At 38.9% G+C, this 24,431-nt stretch overlaps 1 protein-coding gene across 4 annotated transcripts in view; it reads right to left on the bottom strand.

Moving 5' to 3' along the window:
- Window positions 1-24,431, bottom strand: part of SWIP (strumpellin and WASH-interacting protein) — a 496,362-nt gene that overhangs the window by 347,851 nt on the left and 124,080 nt on the right. For all 4 annotated transcript variants that reach the window (XM_090381778.1, XM_090381779.1, XM_090381782.1 and 1 more), the window contains exon 7: window positions 1,130-1,257. In XM_090381778.1, the coding sequence (XP_090237904.1) occupies window positions 1,130-1,257 (128 nt within the window). The remainder of the gene's footprint in view (window positions 1-1,129; window positions 1,258-24,431) is intronic.

Raw genomic sequence — 24,431 nt, 5'->3', positions numbered from 1 at the left:
CCACATCAAAAAGTAAAAGTTTTTATGATTTTTTTATTTTTTTTTAAATTCTATTTAATATTCAAAATCAATTTAATATTTAATATTCAAAATCATTTATTTTGAATATTAAATTCAAAATATAAAAAATCATTTGATTTTTTTTTTAAATTCTATTTAATATTCAAAATCAATTTAATATTTAATATTCAAAATCATTTAAGTTCACAGTTATATAATGCCAGGATAAAGATGGTGACTAATTAAACTACACAAAGCAATGTGCCAAAGGACAAATCAGAAATATTTCAAGTAGGAATTTTATTTCAAATGTTTTAGAAATATATTAGGAATATTTCTTTCATTTTTTAGAGAAAATACTAAATTTATGATAATAAATCAAATATTCTTTGATAATTCTAATTCCACAACATTCTGAAATTCTGATCGTCTCTATAATCAAGCAAAAATGATCAGTTGCCTAATTAGTTCGATGCTTACAGCATGATTTTCGCAATCATGCTTAACTAGTCAAATAATCAGCAAAAAGGTTAGAACTAAGAAACACATCTCAATTAATAAATTTTTTTAATTATGCATATCAACTCCAAATTTATAAGAAAGGTTTTGATGTGATTTTCTGTGAGAATAACAACAATGGTGTTAAGAATTCATTTGTGCAATGAATGCACAAAAAAAAATACTAGGTGGTAGATGGCTCTCATCAACTGGTGAAATACCACCATTTTGCTTATTGGAGACTCAAAGTGGTAAAACCCATGTTTGATCACCAGAGTAAAGTTTCCGGCATTCCTTCCCTCTCCATCTCCTTCAACTAATGCACGTACCAAGTACTATACGTTTTGATACCTTTCATGTCTGGAATTTTCATAAAATGCTAAGATTACAACACACACACATACACACACATCTATAATGACACTGGCACAACATTCTTATTTAAATGCATGACAAATTATAAATAGCTGGATAAGCAAGCACAAAGAAAGAAGGAGAGAGTGCTGAAAGAAGAGAGAGAGAAATAAAGGCTTCAATAATAAAACATAGCATTTGGTGATAATTATTTTTATCTTTGAATTTTAACTCCAAAAAAAAAATTTACCTAACATATGTTTCTTCAACTACTTACCTTTCTGTGAACATCCCAAATTGATCTGAATAATTTTCTATCCGAAACTCGAAATAAATGAAAATATAACACAAACAGTGAACATACATCGACTAGTTTCACTCTGGAATCAAGTTCATTGATTTCTCCTGGAAAGACAGGTTGATAATAAAATAATTTGAAATTAGGAAAACTTATTTCATAATTTTTTAGAAAGTTTAAAACTAAAATTTCAGATAATAAATCAAAATTCTTTGATACTACTAATCTTGTCATCACTGTGGAATTTGAACTCTCTCTACCTACCTACGAGCTACGTAATCATTTCAGTCCTTAGAGCAGAATATGAATGATCCTTGTTAGTCCGTCATGTTTAGCAAGTGAGGCAGTCAGAGAGAGAAGGTTAGAATTTGAAAATAAATATCCTATTAATACAGAATATATATTGAAGCTCCTCTATCAGATCCATGAGACCGACCAACCTGAGACTGCTTCCGAAACCATTATCAACAGCCTAAAAACTCTTGTTACATACTTAGCACAATTCTCTCTTCAGATTAACCCAAATAAATCTGCACAAATGGTGTTCTCACTCAAATCACACCCAAAACCAGGGGCTCACATCTGGTGAGTATGGGCTTGGCACACCCAGGGTCCTGAGCTGGATATCATCATTCTTCTTTTTCTTGGTGATTCCCTTCTACTCTCTCTCTCTCTTGGGGTAATTCAGAATTTTTTTTTTTTTTTTTTTTTGGATGTTGCAGCATAAGCCGCAGGCTTCCTTGCACCATACAGCTGATAATAATAACTCAACTAAACCTGAAAATCCATGGAACCTCCATCACTCCAGTAATCAAGCAGAGATCTCAGCGTTATCTTCGACCTCAAACTCAGCTTTAAATACCATGTCACAGATATTCACAAGGTCTGCTGATCCAGTGCTTGCCAAACAACACCTCCTTCATGTCACAGAGTCTCAATACACCCTTCAATATATTTATCAGTTTATTCAGCCAGTCATCATCTACAGATCTGAAATCTGGGCATCTGCGGTGAAAACAACGCTAAAAACCGTCTTGTCTGATCAGTTTTTTTTTTTTTTTTTTTAGGAGCATTAGCAACTAAGGCCATATTGCTCCGGGGATATGCGGTGGTCATTCCCTGACCTTTCCGCATCTTCCGTATTTAGTGGTCACGGGCTTGAACCCTGGTCTAATCAAGAAGCGTGTGTTATGCACTGCTGCTCCTGACCACCTGGCTACGGAGGCGCCTGTCTGATCAGTATTGGCTTCTTCGTTGGGTGCTCTTCAAGCACAAACTTCCACCCCCTCACACACACACACACTTCAGAAATTACCAAACTTCTAAACTACAGAAAAGTCTCAGGGCAGATCTTCACCCTCCATTTACTTGTCACCATTAAAATGAAAGCGGGTGAAATCAATACACCAAGTTTTTGGCAGATGTGTAATTGGAGAATTCCCCTGAAACCCTTAAGAGCCCTCCCTTCTTTACATTGCATGGTGTGGAGGCACAGGAAGAGCGACCGAGTCCTGCCAATGGAGATGCTCCAAAACGTACAAAAGATGGATGCTGACTGCAAGAATTCATTGAGGACAAAGCCTACAGAAGATGTATCATCAGGGAGCAGCTCTCGTCTTCAGCCGAGTGACTGTCATGTTTTTCCTTCATCAGTATGTTGCTACTGTGGGGAAAATAAAACTTCCACATGTTTACAACTTGTTTTTTGTTTTTTTCCTATTTTAGTTCCTTTCTATGTTAAAACCCCTAGCATTTTTGCTGTTATAGGACATTGCATCAGGCATGCATGTAAAATTTTCACTTATTTTCACTGATTGTTATAAAGATATTATATATATATGTTTCAGATTAATAGTCTTTTAATTAATCACACACAAGGTATGCCAGACTGATATAATAAAAAGAAAAAGAACACAAAGTGAAGAAGCTCAAAAACGGTTTTATTTTTATTCAAAGTAATCACAACACCTGACTGACTGAATTCACTTATTACACCATTCTAAAAGTTTTGGAAAAGAATCAGCTAAGGAATCCCAGGAGATGATGTTCAGTTCAGCAGTTATGTTTTTCTTTGTGTTCAACAAGTCTGCACCACCTCTTGCACCAACTCTGCTGTGCAAGATCAGTAGAGTGGGGAGGATACTTGATCCATATGATGCCATGTTTCATCAGAAATGTCTTCACAGCAAGTGCAGAATGGACAGGGTACTGTCATATAACAAGAACCAGCTGTGTTTCTCTCAAAACTCTGGCTTCACTGGGAAATACACTTCAATAGTGTTTGAAACACCTGTACGTAGAACACAACATTGACTAGCTCCCCTTCAATTCCTTGGGAATCATACAGTTTGTTGAAAAACATAATCACCATCATCTTGATCCTGGACTTCTGTAACCAAAACTTTTTGGGCCTTGGTGATGATTTTGAAGTCCACTGCATGCCTTGACACTTCATCTCTGAGTAATACTGAGACACTCAACACTCATTCCGGTGACAATACAGTCGATGAAATTAGGATTGCCTTGAGAAGTCTGGATGTATTTCTGTATTTGTGTAATCAGGACAGAACAGAGATCCTCATAGAGGGGGGTGGTGGTTCATGAGGTGATCACATGGTTCCAGTTGCCCACATGAGCAGTGTGGATCATCAGTGAGCCACAGTGTAGCAAGTTTCTCACTAATTGTACCATAGCCGGTTAACAGGTATGTGGTCCTCAAGGCCTGGGAGAGCCAGGTTGGAGATTTCGGAAAGGTTTTGCCTACATCCGGTATAAATTTCTTGGTTATTACCCCTTTTCCAGAGGTCTCCCATCTCTTCTGCCAAACCTTTTGTAAGTAGGTGGTGAGTCGTCTTTCTTCCATCAGCCGGTTGTTGGTTATGTCTGTGGTATAGTCTAGTAAAGTAGTTGTCTTCCCATTGGCCAGGTTTGCCAGCATGCCCCGTTGAACAACCTCCAGATTCAGCAAGAGGGCACCCGCAAAGACCTGGAGGGAGTGCGTATTGATGATGCAGCACGCGCATGTGGCAGTGAGCAGCGTGGAGCGTTGTAGAGTCCAGCTTCATTTGGTTAACCGTAGTGATTGCTTTTCTGTACCAAACAGCAGCAGTGTAAGTGACAGTAGATATCTGTACTGTTCTGTAGAATAGGGTAAGGATTCTACTTTTTAATCCTGAGTCCCTTTTTGTTACTTTTGCGACTAGTGAGGTGTAGCTTTTCATCTTCTTTTATATGTAGAGCAGGTGAGGTTGAAAGGAAAGGTTTTTATCCAGGTATACGCCGAGATATTTTAGCTATGCTACAAGTTTGATCGTCTTATTGTGGATCTTGATTTGTGGTGGTCTGTTCAAGTCGAAATGGCCTTTCAGGAGGACTGATTGGGTCTTGGTAGGGAAGATTTCTAGATGGTGGTGCGATGCCCAGTCCTGCAGGGTGGAGAATGCCTATCGGTAGAGGCCTCCAATTGGGTCCTGTTATCTGCAGCCAGCATCAGTACCAAATCATCGGTGTAAGCCTCAGTTTTGACGTTGCCAAGGTCCAAGTTGAGGAACCCATCAAGGACTATGCTCCAAAGAAGGAGACTAAGAACAGAGCCCTGTGGGCAGTCTCAATGGACTTGTCAGTAGGGTGCTCTTACTTCGATGCTCCTTTGGGAGGGGTAATTTTTATGCAACTATATAAGTTGCTTGGTAGTTTAGCCTCTCTGAGTCTGTCAAGGATGCTTGGCCACCAGTGGATGTCAAACACCACGGCAAAATCAATGGATATCATCAAGAAGTATTTTTGGTTGCAAGCGCTGGCAGTGTTTATTTTGTTATCAAGGGCATGTGTTGTGGATTTACCCTTTTTGAAGCCGTACGTGTTTGTCGAAGGAGAAGCCAGCATTGTTGTAGCGGATATCAATACGTTGTCGTAGGAGATGTTCTAAGGTTTTGCTTATGACAGAGAAAGAAGGGTGATAGGACAGTATGATTTTGGACAGTCTTGAGGTTTCAACAGGTCTTTAAAATTAGTCGGATGTTGGCTTTTCGCCAATCCAGAGGGAAGTATCTGTTTTGGAGGCAGTTGTTAAAAAGTTTTAGGAGCAGGTGAGGTGAATGTTCAATAGTCTTCTTGATAATCTCAGGTTCTAAGGAGGTCAAGTCCCAGGGTTTTCCTGTTTTGTAGTTTGTAGGCTACCAGGGCAAGTTCGATCTCTGTGAAGGGGGCCTCCGTATGGTAGTTTTCGTTTCCTGCACTTAGAGTGTCTTGTTCCAGTGTGTTGGGGAGCATCACTTGTGTGTAGACAGCATCCAGGATATTTCCAATCGATTCTTGCCATGTTTTAGTCATGCAGTTTTGTTGGCTTTTTGTCGAGGGAACAACTTACCCTGTGGAGTTTGTTTGTGGTGATCCTGTAGACCAACCCTCAGGGGTTGTCATTTCCAATGGTGGATTAAGGTGCTCCAGGAGAGTTTTTTCCTCTGCACAATCATCGCAGTGTATCTATTTCTTGCTTCCCAGTAGCGCTGGCACAGAACATCGACCTCTGCCAGAGGCCAGAACCTACGGGTGCATTGAAACACTCGTCTCTTGGTATTAACTTCATATCTGAGAGTCTAGAGTTACTGGCACCACTGGGGAATGGCAGCAGGGGTCAGTATGTTCTTTTTGATGTATTAGTAATGGCCACATGGTGCAAGGAGGCCTATGGCTTATGCTAATAATAATAATAATAATAAATAAATAAATAAATAATAATAAAATAAAATAACAAAAAATGTTGCAGTCTGCTGCCTTTGTGATGGCATCAGTGACAGCTTGTTGGTATAAGACCAGGCGGTGGCAGATCTATTGTTTATGTTGGGTATTTTGAATTGCTTCTTTAAAGCAGTTCCAGTCTGCTTTGTCAATAGAATATCTTTGGTATCAGAGTCTTGGTGTGGTGTGGTGGTGTCAGCGATGGTACAGAGAAGTTGGTAACTAATGGCACAGTGATCGGATGTTCACCAGTCTTCGTGTACTGTCCAGTTTGTTACAGCTTGTTAAGGATCTTGTAGAGAGTGAGATATCTATTGTAGACTCCCACATAGTGCTGGAATATGTAGGGAGGTTATTTGGCTGCTTCACAATAATGAGATGGTCATTGGTCAGATATTCTTCAAGAAGTTGCCCATTCCTAGAGCCACGTCATTCTGGTGTTTCTCTGTACCAGCTGGGAGAGCTACATTTGACGTCTGCTCTGAGCAGGATGTTGACATTTGGTAGCTCCTGTGTGAGGTTTTGCAGATAGTTGATGGCTGGAGAGATATCGTACCCAGGTCTGCAGTACACTGATATTCTTCAAATAGGCCTTTGGATTGGGAATGTTCATGTTCACAATTACTGCACGATCCTACACCAACCGTTACAAACTTTTATTAAATAAAATAAAATAAAATAAATTAGAGTTAAGATAATAATAATAATAATGAAATAAAATAAGTAAAATAAATAGTACAATTACAATAGCTAAAACTGCTAAAATAAGATACCTGTCTGTACAATAAAAATAAAATACAATAAAATAAAATGAAACAATGTAGATAAAACACCAGATAAAACACTGAAGCTTTGAGGTGTCCGCCTCCTTTTTCAACAGTGAAGCTTAACGTACAGTACAGTACATCCTTAAATATCAGCAGGCTCACGGTTCACAGCACGTGTTTCTACAGAGCACTGGCAGTATTCTTCACATGCGCACTGGAACTAGAAATGGCTCAGGAGCGTGCCAGGCGGAACCAGTGATCCCGTCCAAGAACCACAGCTTCAAAGAGGGGATGAATTCAGACTCCCCTACCTCTATTAATAGTGTTACTCTCAGAGGAGCAAATTTGCAAGTTTTCGAGCAACTTGCAGTCCCAAAATCTGTGTGACGGTCGACAATAACAGCTCCGTCAGGAGAGATTTGATGGTTCTCCTCCCAAAAATGGTCCGCCACAGCAGTTCGCTTTAGTTTGTAGCATATCAATGCAATAAAGACCGTGGATTATGGGAGGAGAACCATCAAATCTCTCCTGACGAAGCTGTTATCGTCGACCCGGTCATATAGATTTTGGGACTGCAGGTTGCTCAAAAGCTTGCGAATTTGCTCCTCTGAGAGTAACACTATTAATAGAGGTAGGGGAGTCTGCATTCATCCCCTCTTCAAAGCTGTGGTTCTTGCACGGGATGACCAGTTCCACCTGGCATACTCCCCAGTCATTTCCGGTTCTAGTGCGCATGGGGAGAACATTGCCCATGCTCCTGTAAAAACACGTGCTGTGAACTATGAGCCTGCTGATATTTAAGGATGTACTGTACGTTAAGCTTCACTGTTGAAAAAGGAGGCGACGCATCTGAAAGCTTTGGTGTTTTATCCCTTTTATCCAATGTTTTATCTACATTGTTTCATTTTATTTTATTGTACAGACAGGTATCTTATTTTATCAGTTTTATCCAGTGTAATTGTACTATTTATTTTACTTATTTTATTATTATCTTAACAACTCTAATTTATTTTATTTTATTTTATTTAATAAAAGTTTATAACGGTTGGTGTAGGATCATGCAGTCATTGTGAACAGTAAACTGATAAGGAGTAAAATTATTCTCTGACTGGTCCAATTATGTGGGCACATGCAACCGAAGAGTGGCAGAGGTGAGTAATCCTGGTAACTGTGAGGTCGAGGTTACGTACAAGTATGGCAGTCCAAGGGGTGTTATTCTGGCAGTAGACTGTTTTATATGTCAGGGGATAACCCCTGACTTCCTTTGCATTAGTGTATGGCTTTTGAAGGAGAATGTTGATGTTCTCCTCGTCTGCTTTTTTTGGCGAAGTTGTCCTGCTACAGCAATTGCTCTGTGGGCATTGTTTTGCAAAATTTTTAACTTGGCAGAGCTGTATTGTTTATGGATGGTACCCATAATTTATTCTGGTTTGTTTGGCACTTTTGGCTTTTAGGTAGACTGGGCATTTACTATCTCTTATTGAATGGGTGTGCTGTAGATTTTGCATCTTACAATTGCCACAGGTTGGATCATCTGCTTTGTTCTGGCATGTGTTGTAGCCATGGACTTTTTGATTGTAATGACCACAGGTGGGCTCACTATGAGTGCATGTGTGAGTCGTGTGGCCAAAACGACAACATCTAAAGCATTTCAGGATGGCCATGTGTTCTTTAAAACAGTGGCTGCCCCAGTTTAGAAAGGCTAGTGGTTGCTGGTGTATTACCTTCCAAGACCAAGTTGCTCACCGGAGTTGTCCCTCCGGTGAGCAACTTGGTCTGGTACTGTGGTGTGCCCAAGGAAGCAGGGTCCTCATCTGGGAAGCTTTGTTGTAGGTTCTTGTGGTAGAATTTGTTTCTTATTATTTTTGGCTCTGTGTCCTTTGTGGTGTCAAATATTACGATTACTCGTCCTTTTTGTCTGGGACGCGAGGTGCTCAGGCCCAGTGGTATTTTGGTGTTGTCGAAGATTTTGGTTTCCTCAACAATAGAAACTGCGTCTTCCTCAGTCATAGTTTCTATTATCACTCCCATGTTTCTTGTTTTTCTAATGGACTTGATATGTGTATTTTTTAAGTTGTTGGATAGGATGGCGATTATTGTTTCATCTGCTCTCACTTGTCTGTGGCTAGTTTGAGGAGAACCAGGTGTGGTGGTAAGAGAGTTTTTTTTTTTGCTGGTTGACTAGTGCTTGGTTTACTGAAAGGATTCCTCAGCATCTCGGCATATATAGGGACACACTGTAGCATTTGGTTTGCCCCACACTCCAAGTATGCTTGGAGCTTTGCTGTCACTCTTTTGCTCTCTAGGAATGTCTCTGTTAGGAGAGTATCGAGCTTATTCTATTGACAATCTTGGCTCTGAGCCCTGTGGTCACCCTGTTTATTTGTTCTTTAAACAGGGTTTTTAGGGCGGCCTTTAAGAACATTGACTGTTCGTGTACAGTGCCCTCTGGGAGGGTAGGGTCCACTGGGGCTCTGGTGGAATCTTTTTGATTTGTTTGGTATTATTCTTATATTTCTTTTAATTCCTTCGGCTCTTTCTGTGAGCATGTCTCCCGTTCTGATTTGGGAATTGTTTTTCTGTTCTTTCTTTTGCCTCTCTGGCCCCCTGAATGTGGGTTTGCCACTTCATCTTGTTGTTCGATGATGATAGGATCATCATTCTGGATCCGCTGAATGTCATCTGTTTTTGTCACTTTTTTCCTCCATGTTGAATGGAATCCAGATTATCGAACCAATTCGGTTAATCGAGATTATCGTGATTTCTCATGAAAGGGCTCGTTAAGAGGTGCAGAACGTTACCCACTACAAGTTCATAGCTTTAGTAAGAGGCTGGTAATATGCCTTTAAAGTTTTGGGCTATCACCCATTGTCATGTGGGGGGAGGGAAACAGCCAGGCGTTAAAATGCCTCGAGAACAATGGGACTACTTCCCTATAGGGTTTCAGGGGATGCTGAAGACATCGAAAATACTATAAGAAACAAGTTCACACACCACCATGGAAAGTTTATGGCAGGGGGGGAGTCACTAGATACATATTTCTCAGTGGTATAACACAGTTTTTGAGCACAATAAGTTGGAGCAGATCTCAGCTTGGGATTACAATGATGGCGCACCCCTCCCCAGTCAAGTTCAGGGTATTTATGTGGCACTGCATTATACCAGCGCTTCTCTATATCCCTGCTGCCAGCCACATGGTGACCACTGCAGTCTGGCAAACAAAAGATATAGATGTTAATACAAATAGCCTGCTAATTCCCATGTACTGATATCAGTGTGGTTTTGTTTAATAGAAGGGAGATCCCTCTTTATATCAGTATGTTTAGTTTTCCTTTCTGCTATCTGGATCGCGAGCTACCGATTTCCATAAATTACTCAATTTTCTGGAATCTGGGGAGTTTCCACCACGTGGTGCATAACATCAAGGTATAACATGTTTGGACACATTAGACACAACTTTGTTAATTCGTGGATGCTTAGTGACAAGTGAGATTACCATATAATTTAGCCCTTAAAAGATCAGAGTAGCATGAAATAACCATATATTTCCCCTCGCGATAAGGTCAATTCCAAGATGATGACCAATATGGCTATTGTTATGGCGATGTGAGTGATTGATATTGCGTCGAGAAGGGGAAGCAATTAACAGAACTGAGACTAAAATAATAATACGTCAAGAAGGGGAGGCAATTATCAGAACTGAGACTAAAATAATAATACGTCAAGAAGGGGAGGCAATTATCAGAACTGAGACTTAAATAATAATACATTTTATAGAACTTCTATTTCTATATCTAATATGATGCTTAGTGTTACTTTACAGCTACAATTTTCCCTTGTTAGCAATGCAAAAGGCTTTACGACTCTTTGGGATGCTAATGTCAAAGATTCCCTAAGCACATCATATACAAGTTGTCAACCATTAGATATAAAATTTAAAACATTCATATTTTCTTTAATATTGGTCTTTTTAGCTAAAAAGTCACCTGAATATCCAGAGTCCTTAAGAGTTTTATCTGACATCATCGGCAGGCGAAACGTATATGAATCCACCTTTTTTCAATTACTGATCCTTCAATGATTATATCCCTTTCTGTGGCATACTTGTTCATCATTACTTTTGTTTTAGCCATATTCATCTTTAGTCCGAAATCCTTACTAACTCTGCATAACTGATTAACATAACTGATTAAGAGTTTCCTCTAATTCTTTGGGATCATGGCTTATGATCACAATGTCAACTGCAAGTTGTAAATGGTTTAGGTACTCTCCATTCACATTGACTCCTTTCTGTGACCAGTCTAATCTTCTGAAAGCTTCCTCGAGGGCAGAAGTAAACAACTTCTGAGATATTGTCTCCTTGTCGAACTCCTTTCTCAATTTTAAATTTGCTACTGTGTTTGTCTAGTCTAATAAAGGAGGTAGCGTTCTCATATATTTTCTTCAAAACCATAATGTATGGGGTATCTGTGCCTTGTGTTTCCAGTGCCCAAAACATTGTCTTATGCTGTGTGGGATCAAATGCCTCTTCATAATCCACAAATGCCAGGCATAATAGTGTTTTATATTAATTTCTTTCTCCATTAGTTGTGATATTATGTGGAGATGATCCATAGTTGAGAATCCAGTCTTAAAGTCAGCTTTCTCTTTTGGTTGGTTCTCACAAGTATTCTCTCTAATCTGTTAGTAATGACCTTTATGAACAACTTGTAGATGTGGAACAACAAGCTAATTGGGTTATAATTTCCAATTTCTGATTTATCGCCTTCCTTATGCAGCAAAAGTATAATTACATTATTCCACTCCTTAGGCATCAAACCTTTCCTAATGTATTTTGTGAAGAATCTTGTCAGTTTCTGTTGTCTCTCTTCCTCTCAATTTTAACAACTCTATAGTAACTTCATCTTCCCCTGGGGCTTTCTGATACGTCATTTTCTTCAATGCACATTCTACCTCACCACGAAGGATATCAGACATGTCATATGTGTTGATAATTTGCGATCCATCTTCCCCACTGCTGGCAACATTCCATCACTCCTAACATAATTCTTTTTAGTAGTCTTCTGCTATTTGAATTACGCCTTCTCTGCTATTTATAAGTACACCATCACTATTCTACAGATTTAGTATCATTTATCTTTCTGTATTACTGCTCATGGCTGCTGATTTAAGTCCATTGTTTCCCCTTAATGCTTGTTCTACTTTTCTTGTGTTAAATCTTATGTCCTCTCTGTCTCTTTCTAATGGCTTTTCAAAACTCATTATACTCAATTTTTTCCTTATTAGTGTATCTCTTGCTCTTCACTTGTCATCTTTGGTTCATCATGACAAGTGCTTCTTGACTAATTTTTTCTCCTTTGTATTTCTTTTTACCTATAGGTTTCTCAGGCTTTACCACTTTCAGAAAGTTGTATTCCTCATCAATATCTTGATCCCAAAAAAGTCTGCAGAAGCTCAAACTTGTTCTTAAGTTTCGGTACATACTGCTTTTTCTCCTCTTCCATTATCTCAAAGACCTCCATATTATTTACTCAAGTCACTTTTTTTCCTTTCTTTTCTTACATCTATATCAAGTGTGCATCTTACCATTCTGTGATCACTTCCAACATTTACCTTTTTCAGGATGGTAAAATCATTCACACTATATCTTCTGTTAGTGAGGATGAAGTCGATTTTATTAGTTGCTAATCCATTTGGGCTTTCCAAGTCCATTTTCTGTTCACCCTTTTCTTGAAAAAGTGTTCATTTCTGACATTCCTCAAGATTCTGCAAATTCCACTTCTTTCACTAATTCCAAAATTTCTTATAGTTTCCCGTTCTGCACTGTTTTGTCGCTTTCCAACCTTAGCATTGAAATCCCCTCCCCGATAATAATTAATGGTGCAGTGAGTTTCCTGTTCATCTAGAAGTCTCTCAATTTCAATGAATATTTCTTCAACCTCTTCATCATCATGGCTCGATGTTGGTGCATAAATCATTATAGCCTTTAGTTCGTATCTTTTAGAAATCCTAAGAAGCAGTCTTGACACCCTTGGTAATGTACTTTTGAATTCCAAAATGTTGTTTCTATATCTTTATAGACCAGAAAGCCAACTCCACCTTCGCTCTTTTCACTGTTTCCATTGACATACAGCAGATTTCCACTTGATAAACTTGTGATTCATTTCTTCTACTTCTTGTTTCAGCCAAACCAATGATATTCCAATTCACATTTTCTAATTCCTTTTCCAACTCTAATATCCTATCTTCACCAAAGTGCAATCTTACGTTGTAACAGGCCAAGTTCAGTTTCCATGCATGGCAGCCTGGTCGTACCCAGAGTTTCTTAGCACCCTCTGCTTCCACTCTGATCCTCTCGCTGTCATAAGAGGGTGAGTGAAAGCTGCTGGCGACTGGGGACTATTTGTTTTGTCATGTGCTGGAGAGTTTGTTCTTTTCCTCTTCACGCTGATCACAATTTCCCAAAGTTTTGCAACTCTGTCCTCATTTCGAGAGGTTGATGGATGCCCATTTCTTGGGACATCACGAACATCCTCATGTCTGTCTTTGAACCATTTACACCATTCAAATGCATGGTATGACTTGATATTTCATCACCATAAACAGTCTTTAACATTTCATATGTTTCTGTTATAGATTTTCCCAGTTTAAAGTAAAATTTGATATTCATTTGTTGCTCATTTCAAAATCATGACACAGAATGTTAATGCTACTAATGAAACTGGTTGTTACTTGCAACCTGTCAGCCTACTGGACAATTTCTGTACCACCATCTGTTGGGAGAAGTTTGAACTGCAACATACCACTACCATTTATTTTCAAAGTCATCGAACATGGCTACAACAACACTAGTTCAGGAATTTTATTGCAACACCTTGTACAATATCAACTCAAAATTTATAATAAAAATTATTTTGACATAAAATTAAAAACAATTCAATAATTAGCTAGGCGGAGGTGTGAATTTTTCCCTTCCTCATATGTACAGCATTAAGGCACCATAGATGAAATATATTGTCTTAGAACTTCAGTCTTGTCTGAAACACTCCAACCATTCTGAAGTCAATAATAAACAGCTTCTATTCAACTTCATCAATTTCTCTTACAAAAATTCAGATCCTTATGTAAAAAAAGTCGAAAGTTTTCCAATAAATACAATTATTCAAGTTTTTAATAAAGGAGGGATACTATTTAAAAACACAAATGTCAAGAAAAGTATTACATTTCAGAACAGAACATTTTATTTGTAAATAAAATAAAAAAAAAACACTTAGGGAATATAGTAAATAACTCAATGACAAAATTGATATACAAGTAACCCTCATATAACATGGTAAGCTGACCAGGCTAGCTGGGTGGGCAAAGTGCCTGCCTGACAACCCAAAGGTCGCGGGTTCAAATCCTGCCTCGGGCTTGGATCAGAGTAGAAAATGCAAAAATCTTGGGAGGTGCAATATGGTCACAGAAGCCGCTACGCCAACAACTAACAAAAAATAAAATAAATAAAATAAAATAACATGGTAGTTAGGTTACTATAAAATCTTGTGTGGTGCAAAACTGTGTTATAAGGGACTAAGAACCAGTACGAAAAGGGGATTACATTCCAAAAGCTAACAAAAATATTGTTAACAAAATATTAACAAAACTAACAAAAATACACCATTCTAGATTTCATGCATCTTCTGCTCTCTTTAAAATCTGTTCATTTACATTTACTTGATAGATCTTTATAAATTTAATCATATGGAACTAAGCATTTTTGAAGCTCCCTTTTGAACTTCGGGCTCCTTTCAGTCGAAGCATATGAACTAAAAATATAAGATTCTAATTGCTCAGCTAAGTTTATGCCTTCCCGTATGCATTTTAGGATAAAATGTGAAGTTCAGAATTTTCATCTGTGCGATCATCCTCTGAATTGATTTGGATTACCTACGAAGCCAAAAAATCCACTTTGCCAGCACTTTTTCTTTTTCTTTTTTTATGTAAACCCCAAACACGAGAGGTATTAGAACCTATAGTACTTAGTACCGTGCTTGAGTTGGAGGTTGAGAAGACGAAAGAAGATATTTGTTGACACTGGACTTGAACTTCTGTAGATTGTAATTTTCAGGAAATACGTATGAAGGAAGGTTGTTCCAGAAAACGGCAGTTCAATGAATAAATGAGGAAGATGAAAAGTTTGTTCTGTGAGTTTGGAGTTGGACAGTAAATGGATGTTGGCGGCACGTGTTCGAACTGTTTTGAAAGAGAGAGCAGGAATTATAGAAGCCAATTCAGAAGAATAGTGCCCATGGAAGTATCTGTAGAAGAGGCATGCAGCAGAAACAGTATGTCAATGAGACAAGTGGAGAGATTTTGTTAATGATGAATCATTAATTAACCTAACTGCCCTCTTCTGAATGGAATCAAGAAGCCTGAGAGAGGTTTTGGGGGCACCACCCCAGATGTGGGAACAATATTCCATGGCAGGGCGGATTTGCGATTTATACAGAGTGAGCAGCTGTTTGGAAGAAACATAACGCCAAGAGAGAAAGAGAAAACCAAGTTTTTTAGATGCAGAGGAAGCAATATTTGTAATGTGCTTGTGCCAAGAGAGATTAGAAGTCAGGGTAATCCCCAAAACGGATATATCATTTTGCCTAGAAATCGGAGTGTCACTAAAGATAAGCATAGGAGCAGAAGAATAATTTTTGTGAGATATAAGACAAGACTGAGTTTTAGAAGGGTTGAAATCAACTAAGTTGTCTTTGCCCCACTGGAGAATTACCTGAAGATCGGCATTTAAGGAATTGGTAGCAGATTTTCGAGAAGTTGAAGCTGATTGAGCAGGACAAGGTTTCTCAAAATTGAAAGTGGAATGCAATATGCTATCATCAGCAAAACTATGGATGGGATTTCCAGTCAATGGAAGAAGGTCATTAATATCCCCAGGGGCTCACATCTGGTGAGTATGGGCTTGGCACACCCAGGGTCCCGAGCTAGATATCATCATTCTTCTCTTTCTTGGTGATTCCCTTCTACCTCTCTCTCTCTCTTTGGGTAATTCAGAAATTTTTTTTTTGCCTGGTGCAGCATAAGCCTCAGGCTTCCTTGCACCATATGGCTAATAATAATAATAATAATAATAATAATAATATACAAGAGGAAAAGAGTGGGGGAAAGAACTGAACCTTGGGGGACACCAGCATTAGTGGAGAAGTGAGAAGACAGAGAGCCATCTACCATCATCCTCAGTGAACGATCAGAGAGAAAACTGGATAACCAATTACTAAAAACAGTTGGCAAACCATAAGATGAAAGCTTGTTTAGAAGACATTTATGCCAAACACGATCAAAAGCCTTTGAGATGTCACGAGCAACTACTTGTGTTTCACCGAACCTTTCCATTGAATTAGTCCATAAATGGGTAACATAAGCCAGAATATCACCAGTGGATCGACACTGACGGAATCCGTACTGGCGATCGTTGATTAGACGGAAGGTTTCTAGGTAGTTTAAAAGTTGGCGGTTAATTGATTTCTCCTTTACTTTAGAAAGAGTAGAAGTAATTGCAATGGGACGATAATTGGATGGGAGGGATTTGCCACCCTTTTTAGAAACTGGCTGGATATTAGCACATTTCCAAGCAGAAGGAAAAACACCTTTGTAATAAGAAAGTGAAAAAAGGCAGCAAAGAATAGGAGTAAGTTCAGGAGCACAGGTTTTGAGAACAAATGGAGAAATACCATCGGGACCTGGAGCTTTCTTAGCATCAAGATTCGTCAAAATCCTTCTGACATCCTTTTTGACGGAAGACCTCAGGGGGCATTGAATGAAGCGTATTGGGAATGGTGGGAGGTGTTTTACCAAGATCATTAATACATGAGTTGGAAGAAAAATGGGATGCTAGCAGGTCAGCTTTTTCCTTGGCTGAAGTGACAACAGACCCATCTGGTTTGGACAGAGGTGGGAGCAGAGATGGCCAAAAGTTGCGGCCGATAGCTTTGGCAAGAGACCAGAATGTTCGGCTACCATTAAGGCAAGAAGCAAGTTTTCTACTCTTAGCCTGTTCAAACTCTAGTTTGGACTGATTAATAACTGCTTTACAATTGTTGCGAGCTTTGGTGTATGCAGAAAATGAAACTGAAGAATTAGAAACAAGCCAATTATGATATGCAACATTCTTCTCTTGAAGAGCCTTAGCACATTTATTGGAAAACCAAGGTTTAGATAAAGGATGAGATTTTAAAGTGGAGTTTGGGATAAAGGATTCCATTCCTGCAAGAATAATTTCACTGACATGATCTGAGCAAACGTCGACATCAGAAGTTTTGAAACAGTAATCCGACCAAGGAAAAGAAGAAAAGGAGTCTCGTAGGTCATCCCATTTTGCATTCTTGTAATGCCAAATAACACGAGGTTGGGAATAGCCATGAGATAAAGGTTCCATTGGAGAAGAGACAATCACCAAGTTGTGATCTGAAGTGCCTAAAGGACCTTTCACTTCAACCGTGTACTTAGAAGGGTTGTTTGTAAGAAAAAGATCAAGCGTATTGGCTGTATGATTAGGATTGTCCGGTATTCTTGTAGGTAAATGAACAATCTGTGCAAGGTCATTAGTAATTGCAAAAGCCACAGCATCTTGACCAGCTAGGTCGGTGTGACTAGAAAACGGAAGCCAGCTGAAGTTGTGAACATTAAAATCACCAAGAAAAATTACCTCACTGTTAGGAAAGTTGGACTGGAGAAGTTTTGCAAATTACAGTGTCTGGAGACTAGGCACCGGCGAGGTGATCTGATAGAGGTGTACAAAGCTTTGAATGGTTTGGGCATGCTCGATGCTGATGGGATACTGCCTCTTGCTCAGAATAATCACCTGAGGGGGCATAAATTCAAATTGAGGAACGACAGATGTACGATAGATGTGCAGAAATTTGCCTTTAGCCAGCGGGTAGTCGGTTGGTGGAACAGACTTCCATCCCTTGTTGTGCAAGTTGAAAGCCTAAATAAATTTAAGGCTCAGCTGGACAGGTATTTCGAACGAACGGAGGGGTGAAGTGGAAGGGGGTTTTTTTTTTTTTTTTTTTTGGCTGATGCTGCATAAGCTTGCTTTCTTGCATCATATGCCTCTACTAATGCTAAGTCAAGTTGTAAATAGAGGAAGTCAAAGAGCTCCAAGTGATTAGTGGAGTTGGGAGAACGGTAGAGACAACAGATGAATTTGACACAATGAGGTAGAGAGATTTTAAGCCAGAGAAGATCAAAGAGAGGAGATTCCAAATTGCTAAGTCTCTGACAGGGAATATCAGAACAGTCATATGCACAAGTACCACCTTTGAGGCGAAAGGAATCATACAGCGAATAATTTGGGCATCTGAGATGACCAGTAATTGAATCAACTGATAACTGAGATTCTGTCAGAAAGAGTACATGGGGTTTGGCAGACTGCAAGTGGAAATGGACATCGTTGAGATTAGAATTGAGACCACGTATATTTGTGAAATGAATTAGGAAGTGCTTGGGAGGTTTAGATATTTTCGCAGATAAGCTTGCTCTATAAGTTTGACAATTCGTGGTGTATTCAATAGTAAGAAAAAGTGGGTGGGACATGCTGTATGAAGTAATGAAATTTTTGGATATGGCATACACATGGGAAGAATATACCCAGATCCTTGACATAACCTGGCCTCGACAATGCTCCCCGTACACACTACTCGGACTCCCTCCAGTCACTATCTGGCAGAGTAGAGGTAGCGAGATTATACGCTAGCTGATCCGGAAGCCTCCTAGAGAGTTACCAATAGGTTCGGTCCGGTGTACTAACTAGTGGCCGGCCTGCGAACACCGTTTTAGAGCTGTACCCTCAAACTGTAAGGAATATTGGATTTTGCTACGATGTTCATCATAACCTCAAAAGTCATCAATCATACTGCCTGATGGAAGAGATAGGGAAGGGTTGACCGGAACTTAGCTCTAGAGACTAAACATGGGTTCCACCACTTCAAGCCTCCAATAAGCAAAGTGGTGGTGGTATTGCACTAGTTGATGAGAGTCATCTACCACCTAGTACTGCCTGGTAACATAGAGGGGCGGCATTTCTCCATGTGGTGTAGGCGCCACACCTCGAATCCTGCTTATGTTGGTTCACACCTGGGTGGTCACCCACCATGTACTTGTGCATGGAGGTTATACCCAGGATTACTAACTGTCCCACCATCGTTCTACCAGTAATTCTTGAACTTCAGTAATCAAATTTTTTTTTTTTTTTTCTATTTGTAGCATTGGATTGGCAACTAAGGCCATGTTGCTCCATGTATATTGTCTATAAGTTGCGTGTGTTCTGAGATCGATTTTCTGTTTACTGGACGAAAAACCCAAGTTTCAATAGTTGAAACTTGGGTTTTTCTATTGAACCCCATGAGGGCTTCAATAGTTGTATCATCAAAACCTTCCCTTCCTACTGACTTAGCAAGTTCTAATGTCGCACCAATTGTCTGTGCAGGTAGCACAGTCATATCATCACCGCACCAATTGTCTGTGCGAGTAGCACAGTCATATCGTCACCGTCCTCCCTACACCAGGTGGAAAAGGCTGGGGTTTGAATCCCGACGATGATGCAAGGAACTTTAATGGGCTTTTTTCACTCCTTGGCTGAGTTAGTCTCAGGCGTAAATCCAGAAACTGGGGGGGGGGGTTTCCAGCAAAACAGGCAAATAAACCAGAGAACACAAGCAAGTTACAGATATAATACATATACAGGTATATGTAAGAAATTATGGGTGGCCTTAATATAATAATTTGAATTGCACTGATTCCATTTTCTGCCAGTTTGACCATATTTCCTGAATGAACTGACTCTGGCCATACATTTTTCCAACATACATTTAATATTGATGGTTTTACTTCTCTGAACTATAAAGCTATGTTGAAGCTGATACAGTCCACAACTGAAAAATTTTTCCATGCCTCCATCATTTCAATAGATTCAGAAACAATTTTTTCCAAATCAATTGTAACCATTTTCTGATGTAATGAGTTTTAAAGGTAGATATAATGCCTTGATGTAATGGGTGAATTAAAGAACTTGTATTAGATGGTAGGAACATTACTTCAACACTTGGATGACTTAAATCTTGTGGAAGGCCTGAAGTGTTATCCAATAGCAATAAAACTTGAAAATCTAGATTTTTTTCACAGTTCAATAGCACAGAACCTACAAAATAAACAAACAAAACAAAAACCAAACAAAATAAAATATGGGATTTCCCGATAATTTTTTTTTTGCGTAATGACTAGGGAGCCAACAGTGGGGATTCACAAAAAAGAATGGAAATGTTGAAAAATTATATCCAACATAACAGTAGGATTCCCCTGCACAAAAGCACAAAAATACCGTGTTATGCAAGGTTTGTCACAATTCTCTAACCGTGTTAGAGTGAAACCGTGTTATATAAATACCATGTTGTGCAAGAATTCCCACAATTTATCAATCATGTTAGAGAAAAACTGTGTTGTAGAAGTAATGGGTTATATAGAGGTTGCCTGTACATGACTATTCAATTTCACTGCCCAAGTTTTTGGATTGTAACTAGTTTCTGACTACTTCATATCCTTCTGTAACCCACATAGGTACAATTCCAATGGAGTCAAATCAAGTGAATGTGTTGGAAATTCAACACTTCCTTTTCAGCCTATCTAATAGTATATTAGTACACAAATTCAGCATTAAGATGGCCCTGACATTGTGATGGAAATGTAGCAGTGCCCCATCTTGCTGATAGTAAAAACTTCCTTATCCCCCGTACATTTGATGAAGGGCAGATACACTGCGTGTCTGGGACATGTATGCTACTCCAACTGGATCTAGACAAGTTGGGCAAATGGGCTGAGAAGCGGCAACTTAAGTTTAACATTGACAAATGCAAAATACTGCATATGGGTAGCAATAACCCAAGAGAAATGTACCAACTGTGTGGTACTACACTCAGGGAAGTGGAAAGTGAAAAAGACCTGGGGATAATTGTGCAGTCAAATATGAAGTTTGCTGAACAGTGCAGATGGGCTGCTAGGGCAAGTCATGGAGTCTTGTCAATGATATATAGGAATTTTGCTAGCAGGGACAGGGGGGGTGATTGTCCCGTTGTACAAGGCAATGGTCAGGCCACACCTAGAGTATTGTAAACAGGTCTGGAAGCCTCATTTTAGGAAGGATGTAGAGCTGCTAGAACGAGTACAAAGAAGGGCAACAAGATTGGTGAGGGGAACAAAGGGGTGCTCTTACCAAGAATGGCTTAAGTTCTGCAAATTGCAGTGCCTGGAGAGTAGGCACCTGCAAGGTGATCTGATTGAGGTATATAAGGCCTTGAATGGGTTGAGCAAGCTGAATGCTGATGGGATTCTTCCTCTTGCTCAGATTAAGAACATGAGCAGCATAGATTCAAATTGAGGAAAGACAGTTGTAGAGCAGATGTCCGGAAATTTGCCTTCAGTCAGCGGGTGGTTGATTGGTGGAACAGACTCCCATCTTTTGTTGTGGAAGTTGATAGCCTAAATAAATTTAAGGCTGAGCTGGACAGGCATTTGGAACGAATGGAGGGGTTTTTTTATTTATTTTTTTTTTGGCTTATGCTGCATAAGCTTGCTTTCGTGCAGTTCATGCATTATATGCCTCTACTAATGCTAATGTACAGTTAGTCCTCGTATAACACGTATTTACACTACATGAATTCGATCATACGCAATTTATAAATTGGTGAATGATATTGTATATAACACGAACTGAATTCGCTTATGCAAGATTCGCCTTTGGGTTTACAAGAAATGATAGTCAAATGCAGAATCACCCCAACCGAACGCAACATGATAGGAATGAAGAGAAGATTGTGAAAACGTGTTTATGTTTTTTATATCAGTGAAGAGAAAACACATTTCACCATAATAGAGTAAAAACCCACACAATTCCAGCTATCGGTATTATCGCAAATGCAATTAGATTGAGTTTACTACCAGTTTATAGCAGATTCCATTAGCAGAAATGCAACTGGAAATTGTTTTTATTGTTTTATGGTAATAACCTCCAGAAATGTGCTTTAGTAAAATGTGAGGTGTTAATAGTGTCTCTACCTTTACGGTGTTGTTTATTCAGTTGCTACATGCACGCAGCTTTGTTTATGTGTATCAAGCGTGTCTCCTCATTGTGTAATTGTGCTTTATTCCCTAAAAATTAGTAAAATACTTAAAAGGTGTGAAAAGGAAGCATCCTTGTGAAGACGCTACAGATTCAAAGAGAAAAAGAAAAGCAATATCAATAGACAGAGGCAGAATGGGTCAAAAATTCTTACCCAGGAAAATTTTTAGCGGCCTCATACTAACGTTTATGGCCAAAATCACACTGGTCTCTATCGTCTCCTGGCCTCCGGCCCACTGGAGTTTCCCCAGTATGTCCAGTCCCCCTCTGTCGATAGAAAAAAAATATGAAATTGTGAAATGCTTTGAGCAAAATGAAAACACGTGATATTGCACATGCTACAGGCCTAAATGAGGCAACACCGAGAATTAGAAAGAATGCAGAGAAAATAAAAACAACTTTTGTAGCAGGAACAACTCAAAGTGTAACAAAATCCATTAGATCAAGACAAAGAATTGGAAGAGATGGAACAGCTGTCATCTGTTTGGATAGAAGATCAAACAAAGAAAAAATTTGCTTACGATAGAAGCAAAAGCATTACCAATATTTTATTATGCAATAGTCGTAATAAAATACATATTTTACAATTTTATACAATAAATAATCGTAGTAGGTATTTTATTACAATTATTTATTGTGTTTGGTTACAAATGTGTGTTCAATCTTGGGTGGTTGGCACCAAACCGTATTTTTTTCCATAGGGCCTATTATTTATATTGCACAATTTTGCTTGTTTGTTGTTTGTTATTTGGTTTTTAGGAGCATTAGCAACTAAAGGGGATATTGCTCCGGGGATATGCGGTGGTCATTCCCTGACCTTTCCGCATCCTCCGTATTTGGTGGGCATGGGCTCGAACCCCGTTCTAATCAAGAAGCGTGTGCTACGCACTGCTGCTCCTGCCCACCTGGCTACAGAGGCACCTGCACAATTTTGCATTGCACGAGAGTTTCTAGGAACATAGTGCTATACAAGGACTGACTGTACTCTGTACCATTAAAGAAAAATGGTCCCAAATATCTCTAAGAGAAGAAATACCACACTGTAAATCCTGGAAAATTCACAGCTCCCTCCACACTCACATTTGGATTCTCTCTTTTTATCCAGACTGGCCAATGTAGTGCTTGCTTCATTAACAATCAACTTGATACACTATGTCCAGGGCAGGGCTAAAGTGAAATGGTTTTCAGTATTTTCTTGCCCAACAAAGTGGAACACATTAGGGTTTGGTTTGGTTTGGATTTTATTGGCGCATTAGCAACTAAGGCTATAATGCGCCAAGACCAGCATTAGGGACACCCACCCGAAAAATGTTGGGAGGAGTGACATGGCTTTCCACAGAAATACATGCTGTAACTTGTACCAATGATCTATTAATCTTTATTCATTATTCTATGAAATCAATCACAAAACTCCATATGCCAATCAGGATCATCATCAGTCATGGTATGCATCAGCTTTAGAATATTTTAGGATATATAGTTGCCACTGAGCAAATCTCAATATTTAGTATATACTTCTACTGCTCCTTTTGACCTCATAGGCATACCTCTTCACAGAATTTTTTGGTGATTGCATGAATGTCTGTAAGAACATAGAGGAACTGTTACAGCAGAACATACATTGTGCATGTCCATAACCAGCAACTTTGTGCCTTTGGCTGTAGTGTTCAACATATCGAATATTGTGTTGTCTCAGGTGAAGTAACAGCCTGTATTTCTGTGGAAAGCCATGTCACTCCTCCCAACATTTTTTCGGGTGGGTGTCCCTAATGTGTTCCACTTTGTTAGGCAAGAATATCAAGAAAATACTGAAAACCATTTCACATTAGCCCTGCCCTGAACATAGTGTATCAAGTTGATTGTTAATGAAGCAAGCACTACATTGGCCAGTCTGGATAAAAACAGGTAATCCCCCCCCCGTAACATGGACTCCCCAGTTTCCAGCCTGGTTGGACAATGTAGTGTTTTGTTTGCCTCTGTCAGAAGACAGTTATAGATCTGGGCAGGGCTCCCATTCACAAATTTTAAAAAAACTTAGATTGCAACTTAAATAAACCCAAAAAACCCTAGTTTTCATCATATAGTATAGCAACACAAATAAGATAAAACTTACCATGCATAAACATCTTTTATTTAATTGTAATCAGAATTTTCATCCCATTCAGTTCCCTCCACATTTATTTTTTGAGGTTCTTTCATTTTTTGAAGTTCTTTCATTTTTTTCAAATGTTCTTTTATGACAAGTTCCTTGTATGACTTCTTTTACCAATTCTGATTTAGGTTTCCATGTATAGCAATTTTGATTAGATCTATTTATCGCTTGTTTTGCCATTAGTCGATCTTTCACAGTTTCTGGTTGGTTTAAGGGAGTTTGTGGATTTTGTTTTTATATGGTTTACTTGGGAGATGCTTTCTACACTTGCCGAAGAGTGAGGTAAAATAGTTAGACTGGTCATAAAGTTAGATAAAATCTAATATTTAGAATTATTAAAGCCATCTTTTTCATTACGTAGCAGATACCAAAACTCAGGGATGGTTTTGTAAGAGAGATCTAAATCTTGATTTAAACGAAATGATCTCCATTCATCATCTAGAAGATCTATTTTGT

This window comes from Mastigoproctus giganteus, chromosome 9 (genome assembly GCF_048544385.1).
Source record: "Mastigoproctus giganteus isolate SK-2022 chromosome 9, ASM4854438v1, whole genome shotgun sequence".
Taxonomy (NCBI): domain Eukaryota; kingdom Metazoa; phylum Arthropoda; class Arachnida; order Uropygi; family Thelyphonidae; genus Mastigoproctus; species Mastigoproctus giganteus.
Note: the sequence above shows the minus strand (reverse complement) of the source record. Positions and strands in the feature narration are given on the sequence as shown.